The 22,379-nt window shown below is 52.3% G+C and overlaps 3 gene segments (V, D, J or C); all 3 read right to left on the bottom strand.

Annotated features, from left to right (window-relative positions):
* Nucleotides 1-9,902: 9,902 nt before the first annotated feature.
* On the bottom strand, nucleotides 9,903-10,363 carry LOC120380792. The segment is given in 2 exon segments: nucleotides 9,903-10,201; nucleotides 10,318-10,363. Coding segments are annotated over 2 exon segments (345 nt in total).
* Nucleotides 10,364-11,831: 1,468 nt separating this feature from the next.
* On the bottom strand, nucleotides 11,832-12,398 carry LOC120380791. The segment is given in 2 exon segments: nucleotides 11,832-12,205; nucleotides 12,308-12,398. Coding segments are annotated over 2 exon segments (420 nt in total).
* An 8,969-nt stretch (nucleotides 12,399-21,367) lies between these two features.
* On the bottom strand, nucleotides 21,368-21,952 carry LOC120380465. The segment is given in 2 exon segments: nucleotides 21,368-21,752; nucleotides 21,861-21,952. Coding segments are annotated over 2 exon segments (414 nt in total).
* Between the last annotated feature and the right edge of the window lie 427 nt (nucleotides 21,953-22,379).

The following is a 22,379-nucleotide window of genomic DNA, read 5'->3' as shown; positions in this document are numbered from 1 at the left end:
AGGACACCACCATGTGTTACTGCGCGAGACACACAGTGAGGGGGAAGCCATCTGAGCTCAGACAAGAACCTTCCCCTGAAGAGATTCAGGAAGGGATTTCCTGGGGATGGCGCTCTCATTCCGCAGAAATGAGAACAGACACAAAGTATCTCCCCCTGTTGACACCGCACAGTGACTCCGCTGACTCCATCTCTTCCCGGGGAGCGCAGGGAGCAGATGCCCAGAGTGGATTTCAGCGGAGCAGGGAGGAGCACATGCATCCGCCCTCGCTCTGTGGACACACCCAGTGACTCTCTGATCAGACATGCTCCAGTTTAAGGCTTCCTCCTTCTCCCACTGAAGTCACTGGAGAAGCAGAGCCCTCAGCAAAGAGCAGTGGGAACGCTTAGCCCTGAGTGCAGATTATGGGCTGGAAGAGTCTGGCCAATAAACTAGAACTGACCTTCCCTGGCAGCCGATTGAGAATCCTCTATGTGTGAAATTCACCCTTTGTAAAGGGGCCATCACAAGGGCCTATCCAGCTACTGAGCACCAGAAGTAACTTTTATCCTACCCCTGCAGAACTGACCCTTCTCCTCAGACTAAGCAATTTCACTCCAAAATCCTTTCCAACAATACAGCCCCAAACACAAATTTTGCAGAATTATCTTTGCACAGTTTGCATCCTAATCTGCACACACAATGTATTTTAAACTTTATTAAAACTTAGGGGCACAAACGTATAGGCCTCAGGGCCTCACCAGCACCTTTTATTCAGGCAGGGCCTGGCCCCTGGATCTGTGCTTTGTTTGAAGTGAGATTTGGCTAGAACTGGATTTTTAATGGTGTTATTTAAAAACAAAACAAAACCAATTTATCTTAAACCTACAAAACAAGAGTTTTACAAACCAGAAGTGTTGATTAAGGTCCTTAAAACCTCACATATTTACACAATATATATTTACACACATACACACAAATATATACATATTCTTTTTCTTAACATTCCTTGCACTGCTATTATTATTTTTTACACAACTGTACCCCGATTATACTCCCATCTTGTACACTCAGAGACAGCCAAGTTAAGTTCCGATAGAAACTCCTTATGTTCCATTAGTGAATTTGATTAACTCATCCAATAGTCAAAAAATATAGCGCAGAGTATCTGGCTGCCTGCTACCTGCAGCAGGCTTTACAGACCACTTCTTTTGGGAAAGGGCCCATTTCCCTTCAGAATAGCTGTAAAGGCTTCTTGGGACAAAAACATAGCGGTGGTAGTAGCCACTTTGCTTGACCCCCTTGTATAATTTAACTACCAAGCTTCCACCGAATGTGACTGCACAGAGATGCCCATATAATTACATTTTATATCTGGGTTTTATTATTAAACCTAGAATTTCCTTTTTAGAAAACCACAGTTGTTACCCTTTCACATTTTCACAACCGTTACTTTTAACATTTTTGTCCAAACGAACATTTCCCATGAGTTATGAGTATCCAACAGACCCTCCATTAAAACCTCATAAAACAAAAGTGCGGAAAGGAGGGAAGGAGTTGGGAAGCAACGAATTAACCCTGTGAGGTCACTTTAAAGTACACGGTAACAGCAGCAAATTAAGTAAATTGAAATAAAAGGATATAGTTAGCTCTGAACCAAGAGTAGGCTCCCGCCAGGTTTGTATCCTGGCTCTGGGAGAAGAGTGGGGGTTGTTACCTACTCCTGCCATTTGTTCACTTTGAAACCTCTTTATATCTTCACTTCCCTAGGCCCAAGTCCCAGCTCCTGTCTCTTAAGCTGGTCTGTTAACTCTGCTTTTGACTCCAAACCCTGTTGTCCCAAATCATCTTTAACCACCAACTCTAATTTACAACCTTCCAGTAGCCTTCGCTGGAGTAGCACCAAACTTGAAAGATTACTGGCTGCTTCCCATAATGCTGCCTTTACTTCAAACCTCTTACAAGTGGACATAAGTGCCTCCTTTCCCTGGAAGGCATCCTGTCCCCATGGGCATGGACCTCTTTCTGCTACTCATTTACCAAGGAGGGTGGGCTCCTCAGCCACCCCTATCCCTCTGGGTCCCTTAACACTGCTCCCATTTCCTTCTTAGTCTCATCCTAGGTTGACCTCTTTACCTGGATTATAATTTGAAATGATCTGGAGAAACTGGAGAAATAGTCTGATGTAAATAGGATGAAATTCAATAAGGACAAATGCAACGTACTCCACTTAGGAAGGAACAATCCGTAGCACACATACAAAATGGGAAATGACTGCCTAGGAAGGAGTACGGCAGAAAGGAATCTGGGGGTCATAGGGGATCACAAGCTTAATATGAGTCAACAATGTAACACTTGTTAAAAAGAGCGAACATCATTCTGGGATGTGTTAGCAGGAGTGTTGTAAGCAAGACACAAGAAGTAATTCTTCTGCTCTACTCCACACTGATTTGGCCTGAAATATTGTATCCAGTTCTGGTTGCCACATTTCAGGAAAGAGGTGGACAAATTAGAAAAAGTCCAGAGAAGAGCAACACAAATAATTAAAAGTCTAGAAAACATAACCTATGAGGGAAGAGTGAGTTTGTTTAGTCCAGAGAAGAGAAGACTGAGCGGGACGTGATAACAGTTTGCAAGTACATAAGAGGAGGAGCACAAGGATGAGGGTGACAAATTATTCTCTTTAACCTCTGAGGATAGGACAGGAAGCAATGGGCTTAAATTGCATCAAGGGAGGTTTGACATTAGGAAAAAGGTCCTAACTGTCGGGGTGGTTCAGCATTGGAATCAATTTCCCAGGAAGGTTGTGGAATCTCCCTCCCTGAAGATTTTAAAGAGCAGGTTGGACAAACCCCTGTCAGGGATGGTCTAGATAATGCTTAGTCCTGCCATGAATGCAGGGGACAGGACTAGATCACCTCTCGAGGTCCCTTCCAGTTCCAGGAATCTATGATTCTATAGATGGATACTGACGTACAGGCTGGTATGGAGGACTGGTAAGAAAAGGTGCAGTAGCTACCAGCAAGAAAATGGAGCATTCCCTCCCTCTCTGACTCCTCCTCCTGGCTCCAGAAATATTGAGGGTCTGGGGGCCTGGCTCCATGAATGTTAGGGGCCAGATCTCCCACCTGGCCCCACCTGCTGCCCCCCCACACCTCCCCTGAGTGTGTCCTGGCCCCCCTTTACTGCCCCCATGCACCTCCCTGGGTCCGGCCATGGCCGGAGCCGTGTCTCTCCCCTGAAGCTCCATGCTGCCTGCCTGCATTAACTGCCACTGCAGGGTCCTTTTGCCCCCCCTCCACTACTGCCAGGGCAGGCTGCCCTTCCCCCTCAGACCCTTTCATTTCCAATGGGACCCTCCACCATTACAGCCTCCCCCCCCCCCGCCTGCAGTCACCACTCTTGCCCCACGCTGGACAAGGAGCAGCCCCATTCCCCACCCCCAGTGAGGCTACAGTGAGGGTCCGTAGCAGGGGAGGTGGTACACATATGCTGGCAGCACACCCCCCCCCCGTCATGGCACCCCCAACAGGGGAGGAGAGGGGGATTCCTGGACCTGAGAGGGGCCCTAGGAGGATGTGCAGTGACGGTGTGGGGGGTGAGTGTGCTGCCAGGAGGGAGAAGGGGGTCCCTACCCCAGAGCTCGCTGCTGCTGGCAGGGAGAGAGCTGGGGGGAGTCCTCCTGTCTGGCTCCAGTCCCAGAGCAGCCTGCCTGCACCCCAAACTCATCCCCAGCCCTGCCCCACCCCAGAGCCCACACCCCAAGACAGAGCCCTCATCCCCCGCACCCCAACACTCTGTCCTAGCCCTGAGCCTCTCCAACACCCCAAACCCCTCATCTCCAGCCCCAGCCAGAGCCCTCATCCCCATGCACCCTAACCCTCTGCCTCAGCCCTGAGTCCCCACCCACACCCCAAACTTCTCATCCCCAGCCACACCCCAAATCCACCCCCAGCCTCACCCCACAGCCCTCACCCCTGCACCACCTCCCTCTGCACCCCTTCTCATCCCCGAACTCCCTCCCAGAACCTGCATCCCCTCCCTCCGCACTCCCTCCCAGAGCCTGCACCCTGCACCCCTCCTGTACCGTAGTCCCCTGCCCCAGCCCAGGGCCTGCACTCCAGACCTCCTCCCCCACCCAAACTCCCTCCCAGAGCCTTGGGCAGGTGGGAGGGTGGAGTTGGAGGGGCAGATTTTGGGCAGGGGCAGGTTCTGGGCACCACCAAAATTTCTACAAACCTACCACCCCTGCTGGCAAGAGCTGGTGCGCCATACCAGGGTGGACCGGCTTCCTGAGGCAGCAATTTAAAGGGCTGGAGCCCAGGGTCCTTTAAATTGCCACCAGAGCCTCACTGCCAGAGCCCTGGGGTAGCAGCGGCGGGGCTTGGGTGGCAATTTAAAGGGCCCAGGGCTCCTGCTGCGGCTACCGCCCCGGGCCCTTTAAATTGCCTGCTTTAAATCGCCCCCGAACCCCAGGGCTCCCAGACACCTCTGCAGCTGGAAGCTCAGGGGGTGATTTAAAGGGTTTGTGGCTCCCACAGCCTAGCCCTGGGCCCTTTAAATCCTGATTTAAAGGGCCTGGGGATTTAAAGGTCCCACCTCCTCCATGTTATATCCTTGGGGGCAGCCGGTTTAGGAAGAAATCACTTGAGGCCAGAGAGCAGACAGCTAACAAAACTACTATTTTATTTACAGACACAGAGCTCACCCAACTGGCCAAAGCTGGCTGGGCTATCCCCTAATAATCTAACTCAGTTGCCATAGGAATAAAAACCATGACAACCAAATACACAACACTCCAGTGGAGGCCACCCTCTTCCGGTGGAGGCGACGCCCCTCCTCCAGACCCCGGAGTACCAGAAAGTGCTTTAAGTTATTTTCACCCCTGAATACTGAGCTCTGAAACCTGAGGACTGATTTGTTTTTCGTTCTGGTTGTAGATCCCGTTCATGTGCCCAGTGCTGGATTGTGTGTGTCACTGCTGCCCCCGCGCGGCTGCCGGGAGAAGCGCGATTCCGCAGCCTGGGTTTTTGTATGACCACAAACCGGTTTCGGGTCACTGTGTCTCTCGCACAGTAATAGCGGGCGGTGTCCTCGGGCTTCAGGCCGGTCATTTGCAGATACAGCTCACTCTTGGGATCATCCCTGGAGATGGTGAATCGGCCTTTCACTGAATCAAGGTAGTATATAGGACTCCCATAAGTGCCTATATAAGCGACCCATTCTAGCCCCTTCCCGGGAGCCTGGCGGACCCAGCTCATGTAGGCGCTGCTGAAGGTGAACCCGGAGGCTTTGCAGGAGAGGCGGAGAGAGTCTCCGGGCTTTTTCACATCCCCTCCGGACTCCACCAGCTGCACCTGGGACCGGACACCTGGGAATAAAGACAGGCCATTAATATCGGTATAAAAACAGCGGTAACACAATATTCTTCTAACTCTGCGAGTTATTCAGAGGATGTAAATACCTTCCAAAGCTGCTACAGCGAAAATGGACAGGAGCAAAAATCCCATTTTCCCTGATGCTGGAGGGGAAAGTTCTCAGGGACTGGCTGGTAACTTCACAGACCCAGGGGCTACGGATTGTGTCTCCGGGTACAGCCTGGGCAGAGAGAGGCACAGATTTAAACAGGAAATTGTTTCCCTCATTTGCATATCCCCGCTTTATAAGAGACACACCCTCCTGCTGCCAGTGATCTGTGTGACTTGTCCTAGGGCTCCGCGTGCGGGAGTCAGACTATCCCGTCCTGTGTGTCTGTGCAGCGCCGGGCACAGTGTGCTGGGCTCCTCCTGACACTTTCGGACCCCTGGGAGGAATGAACAGCTCCCTGCAGTGACTGTATTTCCTCACCCAGGAACTGAGGGCCTGGCTATTGTGAGGTGATATTGGGGATTCGGGGGGACTCAGCTCTGGAGCCCTGTTACACACGCACAAGGGCCATGCAGCGTCCGGTCAGGGGGGTCAGTATCTGGGGATGAGTCGTGTCCCAGGGATCCACTGGGCTGGGCCACCCGCTGGGGAGGGAAGATTCCTCATGGCGCTGGGAGGGATTGGGGACGGAAGCCCCTTTCCCTTCCCGGCAGTGACCGGCTCCATTGAAATGATCCGTGACACTAGGAACGTGATCGGAGCAAGCCTGGCTCCTGCTTTGGGCTGGGTCTGGGGCCCGCCTGTGGGTGCAGGTGGGAGAAGCTGGGGGAATGGGGCAGTCTGAGAACAGAATTAAAGGTTTCCGGCGGAGCCTCCCTGACATTAGTGGGCCAAGAGCGGCGTGTCTGGGAGTTTTTCTTTAGGGGAAAGCAACAAAGAATCCTGTGGCACCTTATAGACTAACAGACGTTTTGCAGCATGAGCTTTCGTGGGTGAATACCCACTTCTTCCGATGCAAGTCACTCTTGCATCCGAAGAAGTGGGTATTCACCCACGAAAGCTCATGCTGCAAAACGTCTGTTAGTCTATAAGGTGCCACAGGATTCTTTGTTGCTTTTACAGATCCAGACTAACACGGCTACCCCTCTGATACTTTCTTTAGGGAAGAGTCGAGGGAGGATTCAGACTACAGTAAAGGAAGATTATTCTGCAAGTAATTACCGAGTGATCCACCCCGTCTCGCCCATTCACTGCTAAACATCATCATCGAGATAATTTACTCAGTTAATTTTTAATAAGCAATAAAGTGTAGACCAGAAGCTTTCTCCTGGTTGTGTTTAAAGAACTTGTGTGACATGAACTCTACGTGTTTCTAAACCATTTCCATTGTGTAATATTGAGAGATAACAACAAAAATATTTCCATTCCCACTGACTTTCAGACAAGTAGCAGCATTCACGCTGAAACACAGATCTCCATTCCCATGACCATTCGTGTTCCCTTTCATATCCCCTTATTCATTCACACACACTGAAGACAGAGAGAGAGAGAGAGAGAGTTTAGGGGAAAGTTAGATAGTTCTTGTGGTCTTAGCCCACGAAAACTTATGCTCAAATAAATTTGTTAGTCTCTACGCTACCCGCCAGATCGGCAGGTAGTGATCGATCTATCGGAGATCACCAGAACTCCACCACAGTGAGACACAGAAGCGGAGTCGACAGGGGAGTGGTGGCCCTCGATCCTGGCCGCAAGGATGCAAAGTAAGTGATTCTAAGTCTATCTAAGATATGTCAACTTCAGCTACGCTAGTCTCGTAGCTGAAGTTGCATATCTTAGACTGTATTTAAAATTTATTTTGGTTTAATTTTATAGTTTATATGCTTTTCTCTTGTTATGTTATGTTATGTTAATGGGAAGCAATGGTTGTTAAGGTTTGTGCTTCTAAACAGTTAACAAGAATGAAGTTGGTATCACAAGCAAATTAACTCTAAAAAGCTAGTTAAAATTATGTTACTAACTCTTTTACTGAAACAAAGTGTTCAGCAAGGGAAAGAAATATACCTTCTCATGGAAGATTGTAAACATTTATTTTAGCCGTTAAGCATTACATTTAGTATTAAATATTAGTAATGCACCCCAAATAAAAATGAATGTCTATACAACAATTGCAAAAGTATAGCTTGTGTTATAAAAGGCTTGGTCCCTATTACATTGTTCTTACTACATTGTAAACAAAGTTAAAACTGTGTATTAAGTTTGGGTTACTGAAAACAAACAAACAAAAACTTTACTATATTAACTAACAAAAGTTGTTTAAGTTGCATCCCACAGACCAAAGACGCCAAAAAATATCACACCCTGAAGACACCAGTTCATATCTGTATACAGTGAAGAAACCCCCAAGCATCAAGAAAAGAAAAATGAAGTGTTTTATAAATAAGAGACTGGTCATATACACCTCTATCTACCATATATGGACAATTAAGTTAACAATCAGCTAAAACCCACTAGCTGGACCAGAAAAACTGTCATTTAATTTCCGGACACGTCGGGGTCATCAGTGTTGTCAGAGTGGTACCGGTATGGTGCTCTGCTCTCTCCAATGTTGATATCACTCCGCTGCGTGCGTGAGTTCCCTCTGTGTGCTGCCCCAGCTCTGCGCAGATAGCTGACACAGCAGACCTGACGAGAACCCCCAATAAGCACAGAGTCCAGTAAGATGCAAAGTCACGTCGGCTAGGTTTATTGCGACCTCGGACACAGATTGCAGTTCCCCATAGATTACTTAGTCTACCGGGCATACTACTAATAGGTGCCTCTTGGCAATGGACCCGGCTCAGTCAGTGGCGGGACGTTCCACTGCCCCCTCAGCCGGACAAAGACACCGCCCCAGGGGTACATTCTTATACACAGATACAAACAAGTTACACATCACACCTGACGTGTTGAGGTGCCACCCCTCTACGCAGCAAGGTTCAACCTCTCTACGTATTAAGGTGCCACCTTTTACCTTGTACATGTTGGTTCAATCAAAACAACTCTATCCATCATTTTACCCTTTTGCCCCTGTCATTGGGATGGGTCGGCCTGTCCTTTTATTATCTATGGAATGTTTCAGTATAGTGTATTCTAGTGCTGTGTTTATACTTCGGTATGCTAGGTGAATATATGTTTATGCAGCATCAGCCCTTTTCTTGCCAACTTCTGTGAACCGAGCCGGCCTTCAGCTCACAGCCTCACTTTGCTTTTTAGTTCAGGCCTCAGCCTCATACTGTGCCTTTATCAGGGCCTGCACTTACTACAAGAGGATCTGCTCCCTTAACTTTCCCCTTCAATTCCCCTATCAGAACAATTTCCCTTTTAACCTTGATGACAAGGGAGGAAAGGTGTTCCCATGCTGAGCCAGACTCCTCAAAACTGTGCAGTGCCATCCAGTTCTATTTTGGAGGGGTTTTCATTCAAACTCACCATTCCCGAAATTGTTTTCAGCACAAAAACAGTGAAGTACCTGGAAAATCTCTCCCCGTCTGACACTTGGTTAGGCAGTAGGCAGGAAATGGGGGGAAAGACAGACAGGCCTTCAGCTGTGTCTTTCTATGAAATTGAAAGTCCCTGTGGTTTTCAGAGCTGACCGCAGCTGCAGATGACTTGAGAACCTCCAGCTAAAAGACACACAGAGCTCTGCTGCCGTCATGTGCTCATTAATGCATGTTGCTGTTTCTGTCTCATTCCTCCGCATTGGAGAAGGGTCAGTGCTCCAGAGATAGGACAGAAGGCCAGGCCGAGGTTCAGCCAATGATTCAATCGCACTATGAGGCTTAGGTGGGGCTCGCTAGGTGCACACGCCCTGCTACTGGCCCCACTACAAAGCAGCAGATTTCATTTCACACACAGAGAGTTATCAATGTGCTGGCGAGGGAGTCAATAATCCTCCCCCAGGGTTCAGTATCTCGCTGATGGCCACTAAGGTTTCAGCTTCTCCATTGACTTCAGTGGGAGAAAGACGGAGCCCCGCTCTGGACCCCCGGGGATATTCACAGAGCTGGTCCTCCCTGCTCCGCTGAACCGCACCCTGGGCATCTGCTCCCTGCGCTCTGCGGGGGCAGATGGGGCCAGCAGAGCCTCCCCCCCCCGGCAGCTGGGTGGGGAGTCGACAAGGGGAGATCATTGTGTGTTTCTTCTCATGGCTGCCGAGCCCGAGCGCCACCCCAGTGAGTCCAGCTGTAATAGGAAGAGTTGAGGAAGGGCGAAGGAATGTTCCTGAGGCCTTTCCCTTCACTTCTTGGCTGACCGACAGAAAAACTGGGAGAGCAGGTGCCGGGTGGCAGAGCTCCTGGGCTGGATTCCCGGCCCGGAGGCGCTGATACAGGGCGCGGCTTTGGGTGACAGACAGTTTAAATTCACGGGTGCCAGTAACTCGCCATAGAATTGGGATGAAGCCAGCAGCTAACCAGGCAGGGAGAACGCGGTGCTGGCAGCTGCTGCTCTGTGCCACTCAGGCAGGGAACCGGGTTCCCCGCGACGCTGGTTTTAGGGCGGGCTCGGATAGGTTTCCCTCACTGTGTGTCTGTGGCACAGTGGTACACGGAGGTGTCTGCGGGCTGCAGGCCGGTCAGCTGCAGGAACACGTGGCTTTTGGGGGTGTCTCTGCTGATGCTGAGGCGGTTTCTGAGCGCATCGCTGTAAGCAGTATTTCCGGTGTGCCAGATAACTCCGACCCAGTCCAGCCCTTTCCCCGCGGGCTGGCGGGCCCAGTGCACCCCCTCGCTAGTGAGAGAGAATCCGGACACGGTGCAGGTCAGTCTGAGGGTCCCTCCGGGTTTCTTCATCCCCGCAAAGACAGCACCAGGCTGACCTGGGAATAGACACCTGCAGAGATAAAGGGGGAATATTGCAGTGATTCCCGGAGGCGCAGTTATTAGGGAACACGCGGTACCGGCCGCGGAGCTGCAGCGCAGGTCCCGCCCGTACCCGCGGGGAGCAGCAGGAGGAAGGCGATGGCCAGGCTGGGGGTCATGGCTGCGGCTGGCGGCTCGGTCCCAGACGGGATGGGAAGCTGAAGCCCGGCGCTGGCTCTGAGCGGGGTGAGCAGCCGGGACTGGGCTATGAACAGGGCCCCGGGGAGCTCATTTGCATGGGCCGGGGCCGGGGGTGGGGACAATATAACGGGGGACCCAGGAGGTGTGTGACGCAGCGTCGCGTTGTTAAGTCTCCTGGCATGTGGATTCCAGAGTCCAGCTGTGACACGGAATGTTCCCTTCTGCTCTTTCTTCTGCCCGCCGGAGATTTGCAACCAGGAAACAATTGGATGGAGAGAATCTATCTATCCCCATATCCCCATACACCCCCCATCTATCTATCTATCCCCATCCACCCCCTCTATCTATCTATTTTATGCTGACGCCCAGTACAGTAGCATCTTTGAGACTTTCCAACTGAGAATGATAAGGAAGTCTCCGAAATCTTAACAGAGTCCCTAGCTCTTGTCCCTGCCTCCTGGGATTTTATTTCTTTATGTGGAGCAATTATGTGATTTGTTTGTTTCATGGGGTTTTTAATTATGTTTATAGTGTATGTATCTTTCTGTGTCTCTCTTTCTCCCTCTTTACTTATTTGGTATTTCAGGTTTTCGGTTCAAGCGAGCCTATTCTGAATATTATCCTCCGTATGGTGGAAAAATCTTTTCAAAGGCGCTCCTAACTCCCTTAGGCATATTTGAGCTTGGAAGACTGATTAGTTTATTTCACTGTAGACATCACACTCAAAATCTCCTCTCTCCGAGGATGTGGGAATCTTTTCTATTTATTTCGAATACCTGTGTTAAAAGAGTGAATCCACTATCCTCTCCTTTTCCTCCTTAAACCCCACAAATACCAATCAGAAAATTATTTCTTGATGAAGGGATTTTTTAAAAAAACTGAGAAGGGGCTTTGGAAGGCTCTGTCAGAATTATGCTAATGGAAAAGGTATGTACCAATCCAGGAAGTCGTCTAGAAACTCTCATCCCAGGAGTTTGGGTAAGGAGCTGAACTCTTGCCTGGGTGAGTAAACCAGCCTCTCACTGATCCGGGGTGATAAGAAACATTCCCCTTCGGGCAGCTAATTTGACAGGTGCCGACTATATTGCTGCTTCCTATAGAGGAGCTGGTCAGGTCTCTGTTGAGCTAAGAGACGGGGGCGGGGCTAACTGGGCGGGTCTTGAGGCTGGTACTTGTTAGGATCCATGTTCCTAATGGCCGCTCAGAGAGAGCGGTGATTAGTGCAGGGTGAGGGAGGGTAATTCTGTGGGGAAGGGAATTTAAACATGGAGGCTGGTATAGATGTGATCCAAACAGACAATATTCTGAGCGACTGAGATACTGAGCTCTCGTGTTTTAGCTCCCTCAGCCCTTTGCGCGCCTTGGTTAACACTCCCTTTTTGAGTGTTTGTTCTGAATAAATGTCCTGGTCAGGCAACGCCGCGGACTTTCTCGCGCAGCTGCGGCTCACACGGGAAGGCAGGTTCTCTGCACGGTTAGTTTTAGGCCGGGCCCGGATAGGTTTCCTCTCACTGTGTCTCTGGCACAGTAATACACGGAGGTGTCTCCGGGCTGCAGGCCGGTCAGTTGCAGGAACACTTGGCTCTTGGAAGTGTCTCTGGTGATGCTGAGGCGATTTTTGACAGCGTCATTATAGTTAGTGCCCCCATCACCCCAGATACCTCCCAGCCAGTCCAGCCCTTTCCCCGCTGGCTGGCGGACCCAGTTCACCCCGTAGCTAGTGATGGAGAATCCGGACACGGTGCAGGTCAGTCTGAGGGTCTCTCCGGGCTTCCTGACTCCCCCACCGGACTCCACCAGGCTGACCTGGGAATAGACACCTGCAGAGATAAAGGGGGAATATTGCAGCGATTCCCGGAGGCGCAGTTATTAGGGAACACGCGGTACCGGGCGCGGAGCGGCAGCGCAGGTCCCGCCCGTACCCGCGGGGAGCAGCAGGAGGAAGGCGATGGCCAGGCTGGGGGTCATGGCTGCGGCTGGCGGCTCGGTCCCCAGGCGGGATGGGAAGCTGAAGCCCGGCGCTGGCTCTGAGCGGGGTGAGCGGCCGGAACTGGGCTATGAACAGGGCCCCGGGGAGCTCATTTGCATGGGCCGGGGGTGGGGACTATATAACGAGGGGATCCAGGAGGTGTGTGACGCTGTATCGAGTTGTAAAATCGAATGGCCGGTGGATTAGAGAGTCCCCCCCTCAATAAAGAAACATTCCTGAGGGTCTTCAGTCTGTGCTGCTTCGGTCTGAACATGTAAAACCCGCTAAATTTCATCTAATCATCTCTCTCTCTCTCTCTCATTGCATTGTATAAGGAACTTTATGGAAAACATCATAGAATTTCTAGCCCTTTCCCCTGTTAATTGTGAAAACTCTCTCTGGCGTTTAGTGTCTGCGTTTGCATCAGTCGCAGGATTTGTTTGTTTCAGATGCAAGTAGATATGTATGTATCTCTCTCTTACTACTTATTTATTATTGGAGACTGTTGGTGTAAAGGGTCGTGTCTGGAGTGTGATCCTTGCCTTTGTGGGAAATACATTCAGTGGAGGGCGAATCTCCATCGGGCATCTTTGAGATTGGAAAACTAATTCATTTATTTCAGTGTAATGAGGCAAAATGAAAAAGATCTTTGTCACAAGCCCTAGGAGGCTCTTCAAGTTCTTTAGGGTATCTGTCATAGAAGATCCAGTATCCTCTTCCTTTCCTCTCTAAGCCCCATAAATACCAGTAAGAGAATAAATTTCAGAAAAGGTCATTACAAAAAATCTAACTAGAGGCTTCTGCTGTTCTTTTCAGAATAATTTGAAAGGCAAATGTCTGTCCCGATCTCTTAGGTAGCTTAGAAATTCTCAGCCCAAGATTTTCGGTAAGGAGATCAACTCTCTTACTTCGGTGACTAAACTCATTGATCGGGGCTTATGAGAAACCTTCCCATCCGGGCGGCCTAGTTGAGAATAGCCAACTCTGCTTCCTCTAAGCCAGCTGGCTCAGGCTGATGTTGAGGCAGGACTCAGGAGATGGGCCCTGAGGACACCGCCGTGTATTACTGTGCGAGAGACACAGTTAGAGGAAGCTGGTCTGAGCAGGGGCGGCTCTAGTGTTTTGGCCGCCCCAAGCAGTCATGTGCGGGAGGCGCCCCGGAGCCGCGGGAGCAGCGGACCTCCCGCGGGCATGATTGCGGAGGGTCCGCTGGTCCCGCGTGGCTCGGCTGTACCCCCCGCGGCCTGCGGCAGTTCCGGTCATCCCGGGGCTCCGGTGGACCTCCCGCAGGCATGACTGCGGCAGGTCCGCCGGCCCAGCCTGCCGCCCCCCCTAGATTTGGCCGCCCTAGGCACCAGCTTCTTTTGCTGGTGCCTAGAGCCGCCCCTAGGTCTGAGCTCAGACAAAAATCCTTCCCGCTTTATAGAGTGGGTAAGAGAGACCCTGGGGGTGGTGCTCACGCTCCACAGCAGTGAGAACATACACAAAGGCTATGTCTGCACTTGCAGATGTACAGTGCAAGGAGTCAGAGCATTCCTCAGAGAGTGATGCATTCTGGGCAGCAATGCCACAGAGCACTTCTTCCTCTTCTGCCGATGAGGCTTGTGGGAAGGTGTGTGTGTGTGTGGGGGGGGGGTCAGTTCACATCCCGACAGCCCCTGTGCTTCCATCTGCATTTGGCACCATTTTTCAATGATTTTTGTACTGGATGCTGTCTGCCTCTTTGGTCTGTCAGAATGGATCCCGAACTGGTGAGGAATATGCTGATGGGTCTCACTGACACAAATAACAGTCCAGCTACTCCTTGAACTACAAAGTGAAGAAAGTGAAGATGATGATGCACATAGTAAATATGATACACGATTGCTTTTGGCATTCACGGAGGTGCTGACCACTGTGGAAGGCTGCTTTTGGAGTCAGAAAACAAGCACTGAGTGGTGGGATCACATCATCATGCAAGTCTGGGATGATGAGCAGTGGCTGCACAACGTTTGGATGAGAAAAGGTACTTTATGGGATTGTGTGAGGAGCTCAGCCCCACCCTGCGGTGCAAGGACAGGAGAATGAGAGCTGCCCTGATGGTGGAGAAGCGAGTGGAAATTGCACTGTGGAAGCTGGCTACTGCACACAGCTAACAGTTTGGAGTGGGTAAGTCAACCATTGGACTTGTGTTGATGGAACTGTGCAGGGCCATTCACCACATCCTGCTCAGAAAAAATGTGGCTCTGGGAAACATGCATGACATTGTGGATGGCTTTTCACAAATGGTTTTCCCTAACTGTGGAGGTGCGATAGATGGCAGGCATATTTCAATTCTGGCACCAGACCACCTAGCCTCTGAGTATATTAATCAGAAGGGGTATTTTTCCATGGTTCTTCAGGCATTTGTGGATCACCGTGGGCATTATCACAGGCTGGTCTGGGAAGTTGCATGACACACACATCTTTTGGAACACTGGCCTGTTCAGGAAGCTGCAAGCGGGGACTTTCTTCCCAGACCAGGAAATCACCATAGGGGAACTCGAAATGCCCATTGTGATCCTGGGAGACCTTGCCTACCCCTTGATGCTGTGGCTCATGAAGCCATACACAGGGAGCCTTGACAGCAGCAAGGAGCAGTTCAACAACAGGCTGAGCTGGTGCAGAATGACTGTTGAGTGTGCTTTTGGCCATTTAAGGGCCTGCTGGTGATGTCCATATGGGAAGCTGGACCTGACTGATGACAACATCCCTATGCTTATAACCATGTGCTGTAACCTGCATAATATTTGTGAAGGGAAGGGTGAAAGCTTCACTTAGGCCTGGACCGTTGAGTCTCAGTGCCTGGGGGCTGAATTTGAACAGCCAGAAAACAGGGCTATTAGAAGGACCTAGTGCCGGGCTATAAGGATTAGGGATGCCTTGAGGCAGTAATTGGATGCTGAAGGTCAGTAATGTTTGGTGCCGTGCACAGGAGTGCAGTGGTTGTGATGCTAGTCAGCATCTGTGATTAATCCGTATGACACACTGACTAGCAGTACCTGTCGTTTTCCTGGGCTGTGCTTGCTTTCACTTAATGCGATAAAGAATGCTTCCAAACCAAAAACAGTCATTTATTAAAACAAACAGTTGCAGAGACACACATGGCATGGCACATCTGCACTGTGCGGGATGCGGGAAGGGAGGTGGGGGTCCCCCAGAACATTTACAGATTTGTGTATGTCCAGGTATTGCATGCAGCCTTGCTGTCTGGAATGCCATGCAACAGCTGCTGCACGTCACCCGGGATAAACTGCATGCCGACCAGGGTCGAGTGCCATTGGTAATGGTGGGAGTCTGCAGGGCTGGACGGTGAAGGAGCAGGAGTGGGAGGGAGCGGGGAGTGACAGGGGACAGGACAGTGGCCAAACTGTGTTGGTGGTGACATGGGGGTGCAAGGGAGAGAGTTTTGGGACACCGGCTGCAGGGGAGGGCAGGTGCGGAGCTGCTCTGTATGCAGTGCTAGGAGCCCCTAGATTGAGTCTGCTTGCTGCTCCATAATGTTTAGGGGCTGCTCCGCATTCTCCTTCCGTTCCCTCCTCTTAAGATCCCTCCACTGCTACATTAATTTTTATATTCAGCAGCAGCCTGCTGCATAACTTAATACAAAAGGTCATCTCTACTTTTTCGAGTCCACTTCCTGGGTCTGCTCAGCCATTCAGCCGGTGATAACAAGGAAGGCTGGGATCCCAAGGCTGATTCTGTGAAGCCAAAATGCAACATTTTACAGAGGCACCATTGTTAACACTAGACAGAGCAACGATACAGCCGATCTTAAGCACAAGCACAATTCACATACCTATCACAGTGCGAGCGCACATAAGCCACAAGACCCCCAAAATGGTGAGTAGCCAGAGGGTCAGGGGGATTGATTGTTCCCAGGCCTTACTGTACTCTGGGCCTGAGTGTCTTGGGGAGAGCCAACACTGCAGGGGATCCAGTATTCAACACTATCCACACATTTTCCACAAGCTGTAATCATCACTGAAGATATCTCACTGCTGAGGGTGAGCAAGGAAACAAGGTATCATCTTCTTCCCTGGCCCTTATGCAGCTTGTCAGAGTACAACAATGCCGCCCACTCCCCCCGACATCACAGTGGTGCGGGAATGTTACCCTTAATGGACAAGGGACAAAGCAGCTCTGCCAAAGAACCTGCAGAAGCAGATTGCCCAGTATCTGTGTGAGGCTCTCAATGAGATCTCTGAGGCCGATTACTATGATGTGAGAGAATCCATCAATGCCCTGTTCCACCTCTAGCATGTGTTAATATGAGCATCGCACATAGCCAATCGTGCTTTCTGCAACCCTCCTCGCCCCAACAACTCACTTCCCAAATCAAAGCTGCTTACCAGGTGCCTCCTCAGCTGTTTGCGCTTCCCCAAGCACTGACTGCTGTGACTGGCTAGCCTCCTCCGGGGTAGAAAAGAGCTCCTGGCCGCATGTACCTACAGACACTGAGCTGTCCTCTGCCTCTGGGCCCCCCTTCCTCCCAGGGCTGGCTCTAGGTTTTTTGCCGCCCCAAGCAAAAAATAATTTGTCTGCCCCCCCCAGACATGAGCTCCCCTCCTGCCCACCAGTGCCCCCCCACCCACACCCCCTGCCGCCCCAGCACTGGGCTCCCTCCCAAACGTGGGATCCGCTACCAGCACACGGCAGCCGAGCCCTGGCCCAGCTGCGATTCACCCTCACGGTGCCCTGGCCCAGCCCCAGCGGGCGGGAAGGCGAGGATCTCTGGCTGCGGGGCTACCTGCTCAGCACCGACCAGCCCAGCCGGCCGCTCACCTCCTCACACGCTCCGGGAGCCCCTCTCACCGCCATCGCAGCTGGGGCTCAGCTCCAGGGGACCCCGCTTCCCTCCCTCCTCAGCTCCTCACACAATCTGGGCAGGGCCACCCAGAGGATTCAGGGGGCCTGGGGCAAAGCAATTTCGGGGGCCCCTTCCATAAAAAAAGTTGCAATACTATAGTAACATGTATTTGGAAATGTAAAAAATAACCAGTGAAATACATTCAAAAATTAATTTGTAATAATTAGAAAATACACCAAATACATGATTTAAAAACATGAACTGCTTTACTGGTCTGTCTACATTTGCAATTACATAATGGGCTGTCGCTGGGTGATGGTGATGGTTGGTGCCAATGGGCTGTCGCTGCCTGGGGGTGGTGCTGCTGTTGCCCAGGGCTGGGTGGGGAGCTGGGCTCTGGGTTGGGGGGTGCCCGGCTCACAGGGGCTGGGCTCAGGACTGTGGGGGGAATGGGGTCGGGGGTTGTCTGGCTCAGAGGGGCTGGACTCAGAGCTGGGGGTCAGGGCTGGGGGGGATGGGGTCGGTGGATGCCCGGCTCCAGCCTGGCCCCTTACCATGCCACTTACCCCCTCTCCCAGACAGCGCTGCAGCAGCATGGTGTCTCCAGCGGGGCCTGAGTTCCCAGCGCTCGGCTGCAGCTCGCAGCCCCGCCCCCTTACCAGCTGAGACACCGGGGAATGGGGGAAGATGGAGGCGGGGGGAGCCTCCGACATACCCTGCGGGGCCCAGAGCCTGGGGAAAATTTACCCACTCCCCACCCCCCGCCCATGCACCCCTGACTCTGGGAGCCCTTCTCTCTACCGCCGCAGTCCGGGCTCGGCTCCAGGGGACCCCGCCTCCCTCCCGGGCTCGGCTCTGTGAGGAGCTCCCGGAGCGTGTGAAGAGCTGGGGACAGAGGGAGGAGGGGTCTTGCTGCCGCTGCCACTCCCAGCAGCGCCGCGTTTCCGAGTGGGCTGTGCAGGTGCCACCGGGCTGGGCAGTGGGCGTGGATTCTGGCTCCCGGCAATGATGCTCCAAGCAAACAAATAAAAAATACAAATACAAAAGGGGGTCAGAGTGCCGCCCCTTAGAAAGTGCCACCCCAAGCACATGCTTGGAGGGCTGGTGCCTAGAGCCGGCCCTGTACCTGGGACAACCACTGGGAGAAATTACCTTTCAAGCTGCTACAATGAAAAGGAATTGCAGCCAAAGTTTCATTTTGCCTGGTGTGGGAGGGGAAAGTTCTCACGGGGGTGTTGGGTGTTGGCTGGTAACTGCTTGTCTCTAGGCCTGCAGCCTGGGCATGGAGAGAGAGAGATTTAAACAGGAACCTGTCACCCCTATTTGCATATCCCCCTCCTTATAAGACACTCAAACTCCTTCCCTTACTGATATGAATGACTGCACTCGGGTTCAGAGACCAGTCTGGCTCTTGCGGGGAGCGGCGAGTTCCTCATTTTTCCTTTGCATAAGGAAGACATGAATGTCTTTAAAGACACCGCTCCCCATAACATGTGTTCAGGGCCTGCTTATAATGAAGTTACCTGGTAGTGGGAGACTCCTGGGCCGTGAGGCTGTGGAACGGCCGATCACTGGGGGTGAGTGACCCGGGTGGGGTCGGGTCACAGGATCCAACTGGGCTGAGACTCTCTAGCAGGTGAAAATTCCTCGGTGCGCTGAGCGAGGGCTGGGACTGAATTCCCTGCCCATACGCCTTCCCAGCAATGTCTGGCTCCGCTGGAAAGTGCAGGCAGGGAGCAGAGGGAAATGTGTCCTGGGAAGTTCAGACAGGACCGGCTGTAGGAAGTGTGGGGCCCGATTTGAACAGTTTTCACGGGCCGTCAGGGATGACTATAAAAAAATGTAAAAAACCACATGGGGCTTGTACTCACCGGGCTGGGCTCTGGGTCTTCCGCGGGGTCCTTCTCTCGCTCCAGATCTCCGGCGGCACTGAAGGACCCGCTGCCAAAGTGCTGCCGAAGACCCAGAGCAAGCGAAGGACGCACCGCCAAAGACCCAGAGCGCCGCCAAGTGAGTTAAAATTGAAAAGGCGCCTCTAGCCAGGGAAGAGATTCTCACTGGGCACGGGGCCCTCTTAGGTGCGGGGTGATTCTGGGGAATTGCTGGAATTGGCTTAAAGCTCTGAACTGTTCAGATGTGGGTCAAGGGCCAAGTGCTGCTTTCTTTCCTCTCTGGGAGTTTCCCATTTGTCTCAATGAGGCTTCTGGTTTGAGGAGAGCTGGTAGCGCTCAGAGAAGGGTCCAGTTCTGCCTGGGGGGGCGTGGGGAAGTGGGGCAATTTGCCTCAGGCCCCGCAGGGGCCCCCACAGGAGTTTTTCGGGGCCCCCGGAGCCTCTTCCACTCTGGGTCTTTGGTACTTCGGTAGCAGGAGGCCCCCGCCGCGGGTCTTGGGGCACTTTGACAGCGGGTCTGGGAGTGGAAGGACCCTCTGCTGCCGAACGGGGCCCCTCACCGCTGAAGACCCCAGACCCCCTGAATCCTCTGGGCAGCCCTGGAAGGGTCTGTGCTTTGAACTGCAGGGGGCTACACCCCCCTCTGGAGTTAAACGGTGAAAACATAAAGGACAGTGGGGTTTGTTTGGTTGTTTTTTTGGAGGGGGGGGGAGGTATTGGTTTTTTTTACCCAGGGCTGCCCAGAGGATTAAGGGGGCCTGGGGCAAAGCAATTTTGGGGCCCCCTTCCATAAAAAAAAGTTGCAATATTACAGAATCCTGTATTATCATGGGGGCCGGGGGCAGATTGCCCCACTTGCCCCCAGGGCGGCCCTGCTCCCCTCGGGAGCCTTACTGCGCTCTCACGTTATAAACTCTACAGGGATTGGCAACTTTTGCACCAGGCCCTGGGGTAAGCACACTGGTTGGCCACGGCTGCGGCTGCAGGTTCGGCCCATAATGCTGCTAAGGCCACTGGGGGCGGCGGGAAGCGGCGGCCAGCACATCCCTCGGCCCACGCTGCTTCCCGCTCCCTCCATTGGCCAGGAGCAGCAAACCACAGTCAGTGGGAGCCGCAATGGGCTGAACGTGCAGAGCAGTAGGTAAACAAACCGGCCCAGCCAAAGGTTGCCGATCCCTGTTACAAACCATCGCGGTTACAAGGTATCCCAGTGAAGGGACCCTGCATTGGCTGACACGTCTGTGCTAGCCCCTCTGTGCTCTCCTCTTCCCAGATGTGCTGGCCCCTTGCACACCCCTGAAATTCAGGACTGAGGGCTTCTGAGCTTGATGCAAACTGGTTAGCTTGGAAACGGCACCGATTTCCATTTAAACCCTACATGGATTGGAGCCCAGAGAGGCAAATCTGATTGGAAACAGTGAGGTCTACGCTTGGAGAGGTTCTTGATTTCAGCTCCATTGGGATTTTGAGAGTGGCCCTGCAAACCCTTCCTAGCCTAGTAACCCTTACCCCACAAATTGTTCCCCCGGAGCCAGTGGGGTCAGTCCCATTAGTAGGGATGGCAAGATCTTAAAGAGAACTAGACCCTGCAGACGTTTGTCTGATCCAGCCCTGGGCTCTGTTCCTGGCACTTCAGCGGCAGTGCAAAGGAAGAGAGGGATGGAGGGACCCGGAATTCCAGGGGCGGCAGTTCCAGGAGGGTTTTTATTTTGCTTCCGTAGTTGCTCTCTGGGAGGGTTTTTTGCTCGTGGTGGCAAAAGACCTAGAGCCAGCCCTGGCAGAGATTTATCAATGGGCTGAGAGGGGAGAGATTTAGCCCACTCACAACCTTGCAGGCATAGAGCCAGACTCCAGAGTGGGGTGTTGGTGGCTTTTTTCTTTCTGTCCACAGGCCCTTGAGCCAAGGGCTCAGACTTTGTCCTCTAGGAAACAGAAAACCTGGGCTCTGTTCCTGGCTCCCATATGACAGCCGGGCTCTAGTGTCTGCAGCGGGCACCAGTGTAAAGACTCCGTGTGTATTTCCCCAGCCATGGTGGGAGGGAAGAATAATCTAGTTGCTATAGCGTGAGTCTAGGTATGAATATCCCTGGGGTCTTTCCTTCCCTTTGTTAGCGCTATGATAGACACATTGGCAGAGCAGGGCCCTAGCAGTCAGAACTCCTGGGTTCCAGGCGCTGAGTCACTGTGTGATTTTTGGGTGATACGGAGTTTAACTCACAAGCGCTTGTAACTTGCTGAGGAATCTGCATGAAATAAAAAAAACTAACCAAGCAGACAGACCGCGGTGCTGGCAGCTGCTGCTCTCGGCGCGTCACACGGGAAGGCTGGTTCTCTGCACGGTTAGTTTTAGGCCGGGCTCGGATAGGTTTCCTCTCACTGTGTCTCTGGCACAGTAATACACGGAGGTGTCTGCGGGCTGCAGGCCGGTCAGTTGCAGGAACACTTGGCTCTTGGAAGTGTCTCTGGTGATGCTGAGGCGATTTTTGACAGCGTCATTATAGTTAGTGCTTCCATCTGCCCACATGGCTCCGACCCATTCCAGCCCCTTCCCCGCTGGCTGGCGGACCCAGTGCACCGAGTAGCTAGTGAGAGAGAATCCGGTGCAAGTCAGTCTGAGGGTCTCCCCGGGCTTCTTGACTCCCCCTCCGGACTCCACCAGGCTGATCTGGGAATAGACACCTGCAGAGGGGGAAATAAAGGGGGAATATTGCAGCGATTCCCGGAGGCGCAGTTATTAGGGAACACGCGGTACCGGGCGCGGAGCGGCAGCGCAGGTCCCGCCCGTACCCGCGGGGAGCAGCAGGAGGAAGGCGATGGCCAGGCTGGGGGTCATGGCTGCGGCTGGCGGCTCGGTCCCCAGGCGGGATGGGAAGCTGAAGCCCGGCGCTGGCTCTGAGCGGGGTGAGCGGCCGGGACTGGGCTATGAACAGGGCCCCGGGGAGCTCATTTGCATGGGCCGGGGGAGGGGGCGGGGGGCGTGGAGACAATATAAAATGGGATCCAGGAGGAGTGACGCTGAATCGTGCTGTTAAATGTAATGGCAGGTGGGTCACAGAGTCCACTAACTGCATTTCTTTTGCACCTTTTAATTTGAAAATATATAACCACTAAATGAAAGCAGTTGAGTGATCTATCTATCTATCCCCATCCACCCCCTCTATCTATCTAATCTCTGTCTTTATTCCCTTCAGTGCTGCGGCCAATGTTACATACGAGCAATTATTTATATCACCGGGCCATTCCTTTGCAGGACGATTTGGAGAATGAGTATGGAAAGAGTTTACAAAGATGCTTCATGAAACTTAT

The sequence above is a fragment of the Mauremys reevesii genome, linkage group 13, assembly GCF_016161935.1.
Source record: "Mauremys reevesii isolate NIE-2019 linkage group 13, ASM1616193v1, whole genome shotgun sequence".
Taxonomy (NCBI): domain Eukaryota; kingdom Metazoa; phylum Chordata; order Testudines; family Geoemydidae; genus Mauremys; species Mauremys reevesii.
Note: the sequence above shows the minus strand (reverse complement) of the source record. Positions and strands in the feature narration are given on the sequence as shown.